This window comes from Panicum hallii, chromosome 5 (genome assembly GCF_002211085.1).
Source record: "Panicum hallii strain FIL2 chromosome 5, PHallii_v3.1, whole genome shotgun sequence".
Lineage (NCBI taxonomy): Eukaryota > Viridiplantae > Streptophyta > Magnoliopsida > Poales > Poaceae > Panicum > Panicum hallii.
In genome coordinates, this window is record NC_038046.1 from 50,284,383 (window position 1) to 50,293,289 (window position 8,907).

At 44.6% G+C, this 8,907-nt stretch overlaps 2 protein-coding genes across 2 annotated transcripts; one reads left to right on the forward strand and one right to left on the reverse strand.

Moving 5' to 3' along the window:
- Positions 1-4,934: 4,934 nt before the first annotated feature.
- Positions 4,935-6,234, reverse strand: LOC112893218. The gene is made up of 3 exons (XM_025960423.1): positions 6,097-6,234; positions 5,601-5,944; positions 4,935-5,302 (listed from the first exon to the last, which is right to left on the reverse strand). The coding sequence occupies exons 1-3, from the start codon at positions 6,147-6,149 to the stop codon at positions 5,298-5,300; spliced, it is 402 nt and encodes a 133-aa protein (XP_025816208.1). The 5' UTR covers positions 6,150-6,234; the 3' UTR covers positions 4,935-5,297.
- Positions 6,235-6,512: 278 nt separating this feature from the next.
- On the forward strand, positions 6,513-8,703 carry LOC112893216 (transcription factor MYB61-like). The gene is made up of 3 exons (XM_025960421.1): positions 6,513-6,962; positions 7,084-7,213; positions 7,307-8,703. Exons 1-3 carry the CDS (start codon positions 6,830-6,832, stop codon positions 8,316-8,318), a joined length of 1,275 nt encoding a protein of 424 aa, XP_025816206.1. The 5' UTR covers positions 6,513-6,829; the 3' UTR covers positions 8,319-8,703.
- Positions 8,704-8,907: the final 204 nt, after the last annotated feature.

The following is an 8,907-nucleotide window of genomic DNA, read 5'->3' on the forward strand; positions in this document are numbered from 1 at the left end:
TTACAGGATAAAATTTGAATACTAAAATAACATTTATTTTGGAACGGAGGAAGTATACACTGCATTGTATAAATTTGTGTGCGTGGTGCATACGGTGTTCGGTGCATGCATTACAGCGACTTGAAACTGCCGCTTGATAGATGGATCGACACGGCGGAAGGTGCGGCTTCACATCGGAGGGGAGCGTACGGACGGCTCATTATTATGGACGCGCTGCCTTGATTAATTGACGGGTTACCGGTTAAACAGGGGCGCTGATGGTGCCACATAACTGTGGCACACGCACAAAAGATACATTAGCATTTGATTGATCACGTACACCCAATGCAACTTTTTTTTTCCTTTCTTTGTTTCTTTTTCAAAAACGTGTGCATGCAAAACTGTGTGCGCCACACTTTTATGATGACACAGCCAAAGTAGTTCCGGTGGGCTCTCTAGCTCTTACACATGCTATAAAGGTTAATTGGTCGTGCTTGTGACAGAATCAGTTACAGTAGGCTACAAGTGTGTTTCTCCTACAGTACACAAAGATTATTGTATCTTTGTGCACCTAGAACGATCGCTCGTACTTGACCATCGACCACAAGTCCACCATAAGAGGCTTTAGGATTTAGGAGCTACGGAGTAGGACCTAGGAGTAATAATGAGCTCTACAGAGTGCGTTGGCAACCAAAATGGATGCCGCAGGTGTGGCAGAATTGAGAAACGAGAGTCTAATAAGGCACATGTCAGTAGATTCTTTTTTCAGATAATGGAACAAGGTCCTGGCCTTTTGTTACGTCGTTATGAGTAGTGGAGCTGAAAGGTTATGTTGATTAAGCACGACAAGACGCAACTACAACATCAAGTCATCAACAGGACACCAACCTAGAGTTAAAGAGGCATAGCGAAATTGAGCATGGAAGCAGCATCATGCTCCTCCTAGGTTCATGCTGGCCGGCTACATACTCTAACTGGGCCGTACGTGCCGATCGAACTGCCGATAAAAGTAGTTGGCGTACATGCACGTACGCGGCGGCAGCTGATACGGCAGTAGTTACCAACTAATTAGCTGGCTAGGTAATTGGGGTGCACTCATGAGTCATACCCTTTCTTACTGGTACTCCTGACTCTACCGGCATGGGCGCGTGGCACACGATTGGTTTATTATTATTAGCTAGCTCAGATTTTTTTTTCCCTGTCGCGTCGTTTGTGATCACCCTGGCGTAACAAGATTGGCTCCCTTGGATTCTGCATGGATACGGTACACGTACATACGTGCATGTGGACTGAAATTTCCTGAGTAGGGAAAAAGTAGCGATAACCTATAGCTGATTGATAGGGACAGCCACCGCATGCTAGCTAACTGGAGTAATGCTGTGTGCCTACAATTAGCACCACACTGGCAAGGAGTTGGCATGACAATGTTGGCACGGTTAACTCTCAGTGTGTGGTGAACGAATCTTTGGGCAAATTTTGCAACCGGTTTTGGTAAACCAAAATCGCTTTTTTTCTTTGCCCCCCACAAGTATGTGGGGTGTGGATATTATTCTATCACATCTCTCCATATATATCCAAGTGTACATACCACGGCAGATCTGGGTTAGGGCTATGGGTTCACACCTCGCCTATCTCAAGCTTCTAGTGGCGTAGAAACCAAAATAAGCTTAATTATTGCAATTATAACAAAATGTTTGTGTATAACAAAATTAGAGCTTAATTATTGCATGTATGCTGTAAGGAACATGGCCCCACGAGGTCAATGGAACTAATGAGTTTGTGAGCTCAAATTTTTAGGATTTCTAGGTCCCATGGACGGAGTCCAATCCATATACAAGATGGTCCAAATTGCTGTCAAGGTATTCAAGTTCTAGGTCCCATGAGCTTAATTATTGCAATTATAACAAAATGTCTGTGTATAACTAAAAATTTGAAAACTAATTTATTTGCTAGCTACATCTATAGGTACTAGTTACATCTACATATAAAAATATATAAAATTAGAGCTTAATTATTGCATGTATGCTGTAAGGAACATGGCCCCATGAGATCATGATTATGACTTTGGTTATTGTGTGACAACATAGTCAATGGAACTAACGAGTTTGTGAGCTCAAATTTTTAGGATTTCTAGGTCCTATGGATGGAGTCCAATCCATATACAAGATGGTCCAAATCGCTGTCAAGGTATTCAAGTTCTAGGTCCCATGATTGCATGCGTCGGTTAAACCGACGGCATGAACTTATAACGGATCGGTGCTTTGGTGAGTTGATATGGCGATCAAGTGAATAAACCGCAGTAGCACTGGTTGAACCGACGCTATAAGAAGGGATGCGTCGGTGCAATGAGGAGAAAGCATGGCGATCAAGTGGAGAAGTGATAGAGGTACCGGTTAAAAAGATGCTATGATATAGAGCGTTGGTGCAATGGTCATTTAGTTTGCCCGAGAGGTTTTGGATTTGAAGGGACAAGAAGGTCTTCAGTACCGGCTAAACCGACGGTGTGTCAGTGCATGCGGTGGTGCAATGACGCAAGCAAAAGCAAGTATGGTAGATAAGTGAGCAACGGCTAGTATGCAGACTGTGTATGACCGGTCAAACTGACGGCTGTGACCGGTTTAACCGACGCTTTATACTTTTCAGGGAAAAAGTATGTAACGGTTAGGAGTGTATCTCTAGCCTATATTAGAGCTTAATTACTGCACGTGTAAAAATATATTATTTAAGAAATAATTTAGTTGCTAGCTAAAGCTATGCATATAAAAAAAACTAGAGCACGTGAAAATTGCTAACTTTTTTCCCATTGGTAGAGTTAAATCTTTTTATAAAATTACCCTCCTCTCCCCCTCAGTGAGCTGAAATAACGGTTGAGTGTATGGCCCTCAGGTCAGGAAGGAGGCCTGATATATATAAGGATCTGGTGCAGAGGTGGCAAAATTAGTACTCGTCATGCTGGCATCGGGACGATTAAACATTAGTACCGGATCGTGGCGTGACCCAGTACTAACGTGCCTCGCCAGGATTAATGCAGATCGTGGTTTGACCCAGTAACATTAGTACCCGGTGCTAATGCTTTCGAGGCGCATTAGTACCGGATCATATCAAATCTGCTGCTAATGCTTCTGAGGCATATTAAGTACCGGATCATGCCCAGATTCGTTATTAGTGAATTGGATTAATACCAGATCCTAGCACGACCCAGCACTAATATCCCTCCTAACAAAATATCCTTTTTAAACGGCACTACTGATGCAAGTACCGATTACAACCACGGTCGGTATATTTGTCCTGGATCGAAAGCTTGTTTCCTAGTGGTGCAAGATACTAGGACAGTTTCATTATTTAAACCGTGGAACTGCAAATTTTAAAAAAGTTCCAAGCTGGAGATAAGTGTACGAGCAAAGACCAACCCTTGCTCATTGGAAACGCGTCGTAGTAGATACGTACATGTGGGCAACTGGGCATGCATGCATACGTACAAGGACGGCCAGCTAGCAACCACGCAAGGAAACAAAAAACCGAACCGACGGCGACCCTCCGCGACTTTATGCGCCCACAGTGACGCGCCTCACGCCGTCGTCGTCTTCCTCCTCGGCTCCTCCCTCCTCCGTCGTCATCTCCTGCTTTCACCCTCGCTCGTCGCCTCCGGCGATCATTACGCTTCCTTCACACCCATGCACCTCCTCCACGTAAACAAATTTATTTCTTTATATATACATATACGCTCGCGCAGGGAGAAAATCAATCGAACAAAGATTATTAGCCACTTGCTTAGCCGAGGATTAATGCCGGGATGTCGATCCGCGTTGGGTCACTAGTTGTCACGCACACACAGCTGCGTCGTGGTCCCCGCCGGAGCTTTTTCTGATTTTCTCCGGCCGGGGCGTCGCTATTCGCTGGCCACGGCCGGCCGTGGGGCGGCGTGCCCTACCGACGGCGTCGCCGCTGCCGATAGGCCGCCGGCCGGGGCGGCGGACCCGTGCGGTGGTCTAATCGCATCGTCTGTTGCTGGTGGCTTAGGCAGGGGTGGTGCGTCCGGACCTTTACTTATGCGTACTGTTGCTATCGGTCCGTGCTCCTCTGCTCCCACACCTCCAGTACGAGCCATGTGTGTGTGGGCCATGCCTGCGTCTAATCGCCATTAACTCTTGATTATTAAGTCTAGCTAGAGATATTATCGACTGATTCACATAGGTAAGCTTCTGCTAGTTGATGGGTCTCGTGTGATGTCTAAGCATGGGAAGGCAAAAAAAATTCACTGGAATAAGGTAAGGGGCTAAATTCATACAATCTGGAGGGAAATTTTTTTTCACTGGAATAGGTCGACTCAATTTGGTGGTGATGACTGGAAATGAGCTGCTTGTGTTGGTTTAGCTTACGTGAAAAAGCTAAAGTTTTAGTAGCTCAAAGTCGGACGAGAAGCAAGGAAAAGTCCAGCCTTCCATCTATAATAACTGAAGTATATTACAGGTTCCAGCCCTTTTATTTTCCCTTCAAAACCATCAGATTCCGGCGCTTCTGTTCAAGCTATATTTAAAATAAAAAGTTTACTTTTTAAAAAATAAAAGTAAAAAACTTGAAGAAAAATAACTGCATTTCCCTTTCTTACCCCCTGAATTTCCTGTGTTGCTTTAGAGTTTATTAGACGCTAGAAACCAAATGCTAGCTGCGCACAGTAACCGCTGGCTTAATCATTGAAGGTATGCATTAGGGAGGGTGGGCCCACGGGCAGGACCCCCCACAAAGATGCCCCTCATTTGTCAAACCAGCTTTTCCCGTGACCACCCCACCTTCCAATAAGGATCCTGCAGATGGCCTCATTTCTTTACTCACCGAGTCTATTTATTCTAAGCGCGCCTTTAATAATTGCTATCCTCTAAATAAACGGGGTCCAAGACGCAAACGATAAACAAAACAAATAAGAAAAACAAGAAAGAAAAATGCAGGTCCTTTCCGTGCAGATATTCTGTTGATTCAATTGTTTCCTATACATGCATCTGGAGCAAAGGGGAAAGGGAGCTCTTAGAAAATCGCGAAAACGAGTGATGGGTAAGTTCATGAATGACTCAAAACCTCCAATTAAAGGAATGCGTTGTCGAAATAATGAGCAATTTTCTGCACATCAGTTTCTTCATAATTGTGTGAAGTGGTGATCCTGACAACACTGAAGCACTCAAATCTTCGTGAACACACTCGCGTCGCGTTTCCATTTGTTCGCTCCAGCCTCTAGCAAACTCAAAAGACCATAAAGCCCCAGAAAATCTTCACAAGAGAACAACGGAAGCTTCTGAGCATCAGGAAAAGCCGACTTGTACAGATCACCCTGATTATAAAACGTTCAATCAGCGATAATCGATTCTGCTTGTTTAATCACAACAGTATCCGCAGGCACATGGGCACTATGAGGATGCCATTGCATCTTCCAATCATCGTGTCATGAATCAGGACATTTCTTTTAGCAGACAAGCAATGGAGGATAACAAATAAAATGCTAGGGTTTGCCACCTCATTAAGACTATTATACCCCCACTGTTCTGTCTCCGAACCAAGACACCGTCTGGAAGTTTTCGCACCAGAACCATAAAAAATCCAACAACCAATATACATCTCTCCATACTCACCAGACCAAGGTTTACTGAACATGTGCATGTTGCAGTTGCGCTTCGCTTTGCGTCGGAACACGGCCAGTGAAGAAAGCATACCACAGCCGAGGCAATCATCTGCACAGAAGGTCTGATTCTCTCGACTGATTGCGAACTTCTTCACAGGTGCCAGCATGCTTTTTCTTTGGATTGGAGCAAAGATTTCTGATTGGAGCCTGGAGGTCCTAAAGAAAATTTGCGTTGCTGGCTGGTGGAGACAAAGAAAAGGAAGATGCTCTCTGTCCTGGAATGCAAATATTTGATGCTGCCCGTTGATGATTGATGGAAGGTTTCTCCGGGTAAGAAGTGATCTGGTGACTTCCCTGCGAAAATAAAACATGAAGGATGATACTTAGGCCAGGCTCAACATATTAGGAGACAAGAGAAACTGAGAGGGTGAGAGTATGCAAACATGTGTCTACACTGAAATCCTAGTATAGATGTTTTGATGAGGAAAAGTCTCCCAGCAGTGTACCTTTCCCTGCATGGAGTACATGTGACGCAGAGGTTGCCGGGGAAAAAGTTCATAGCAGCAGTGACAGACTAGCTGCTCTACAGGTCACATTCATTCACTCCAGGAGAAAGAACATCAATCCTTTTCTGAATCATGTAACTTTGACAAACCTCTTTTATTCGACTGACTTGAGTGCAAAGTAACAATACTTCTTGATATAGGAAGGATGAACTATCTAGAGTTTCTTATAATAGTTTGTGGTAATGACAATGCAGTAACAGCATATCAGGGACAGGTGGAGGTACAGGCCCTGAAGCCCACCGACGGTTGGAGGGACATAGATTCTAGGGGCTGATAAGACATAAGGACACACACCTCTTACAGAGCAGCAACAAAGGGAAGGGCGAAGAGCCTAAGGCTCTCACAACCACCAGCTTTAAAAGAAGGGGGGCAATTGAGGAGGGAGGCCTGCAAAGAAAAGGGGAAGAGTGCCCTTAAGCCTACCCAGTGCCTTCCTCAAAATCCTGATATCAGTAGGCACTAGTTGCTGCCGTTCTCCCACAAGTTCCACTCTATCAGACACCACTATATGAGCCCATATAAGCAGTTCGTCCACAATAATCCCACCCTTGAGCCATAAATTGCTGAGAGGTGTTCTTAGAACCAGAGGATTACCTGCAGAGTTCTGTGCTGCTCCCCAAGGTGTGAGCTGTGCAGATTGCAGAGCTCAGCTTCAGCTTCTGCATTGCTTTCAATGGGGAGGCACTCCTGCTGTTACAAGCAGAAGCTGAGGAAGGGGCTCTGGTCTCCTGAGGAAGATGAGAAGCTCATGAACCACATAACCAAACATGGGCATGGCTGCTGGAGCACTGTCCCAAAGCTTGCAGGTACAATCAAAATCCTGCACACTTTATTCTTCTCCATAATCAATTTCCACTGTTTCGTGTTCCTCTCCAAGGCAACTTCTTTCTCCCAGTCTTCTCATAACGGCCCAATTAATGGTTGCAGGGCTTCAGAGATGTGGGAAGAGCTGCAGGCTGAGATGGATAAATTACCTGAGGCCTGACCTCAAAAGAGGTGCATTCTCTCAGGAAGAGGAAGACCTTATCATTGAACTCCATGCTGTTTTGGGCAACAGGTAAATTTTATCCCAAGTTGCACTGTCAGAATTTTGCACCAATTGCTTTAAAGCAAGCTTTCCTTAACTATGCCTTTTTCACGTAAATGACAGGTGGTCTCAGATTGCAACACGGTTGCCTGGAAGAACCGATAACGAGATCAAGAATCTCTGGAATTCAAGCATCAAGAAGAAGCTCCGGCAGAAAGGCATTGACCCCAACACCCACAAGCCCCTTGCTGAGGTTGATCGCAAAGCAGCTCCAACAATCAGTACTGAGAGAACCTCTGAGTCCAGTGATGTTGACCCTTCAAGTGGTGGCGCACTTGGCAACTTGAGCCATATTCTCAGTGAGACAGCACAATCACCAGAGCTGCTGCCAGTGCTCGGTAAGCATCGCAAAGAAACTACTAGTTTGGCACATCTAAGGGTGCCACCGAAGGAGCTATTCCTTGATCAGCTTGTTTCTAGTCATGATAACCTGCCCGGCTGCCGCTCAACTGGCCCAATCCCAAATTTCCCTTTCCAGCAGTTGATGTGCTACAGCAACGAACTTGCCAGCAAGCATGGTGGCAGCACGAATTCCCTCTGGTTTAACCAGAATGAGTCAAGCTGCAGCACCGTTTCCACTGTGATGGCACCAGTTTCGCCATCTACTCTCTCAACATCAACAGGGCTCAATAGGTCACCAGAGAATCCACACTCTGGAGGTACTGGCATTCATAGTACCCAATTCTATTGGGATACAACTAATCCTAGCAGCAGCAGCAGTAAAGGAAGCAGTGGAAGCAACAGCTTGGGATTCGAGCTGCAAAGCACAAGCTCAATTCTGGAGAATAGTATCTTCCCATGGACAGATTTATCACCAGATAAAAATAGCCACCTAGAGGAAGAACTCAAGTGGCCTGACTTGCTCCATGGAACCTTTACAGATACACCAGCAACTATGCAGAATCTTAGCCAATCACTGTATGAAGATGTGGTCAAAGCTGAGAGCCAATTCAACATGGAGGGCCTCTGTGCCGCTTGGTCTCAAAATCTGCAGCCACAACAACATCTGCAGGTAGTATCAGATTTGTATGACAAGGATTTGCAGAGAATGTCCTTGTCTTTTGAGAATATCTAGGCCACATGTTTCAGCACGAAGGGAACAGAGCAGTAGCAGAAAGCTGGATTAAGGAAGCCTAGGAAACACAATATTTCTTCACAGATTTATTTGCAGGTTATGTGGAGGTGTTTGTGTAGGTACATTCTTATGATGATACAGAGATCAACGCTGATAACTGTTCATCAGTTAAAGATGCTACAGTACATGACAAAAAAAGGAGACAAAAATATGAATTTATGTTACAGCATAATGTATAGACTAGAGATAAGTAAGTCCCGGAGTTTACCTTCCTTTCACTTAAAGTTGCTGTCTTTATCTGTACATGCATGCAGCTCGACTTTTTGTATACGTGAGTCATGATTGATCTTTTTCTACCAAATAAATGAGGCAAGAATGTGGAATACTGCATCTGTTGGTAGATCTTAGGAACCATACAAGCAATATCAAATTATTTTTTCAACTGTGAAATGCAGGAGATACAAAATTAATTGTTGATGATTTGTCTTTGTTCTTTCCACATCTTTCTTTGGAGAAAAATTCCTGAACGAATCGCTTGCATATTCATGGGGCAGGACTAAAGCTATATTGACCTTAGTGCTACTTTTCC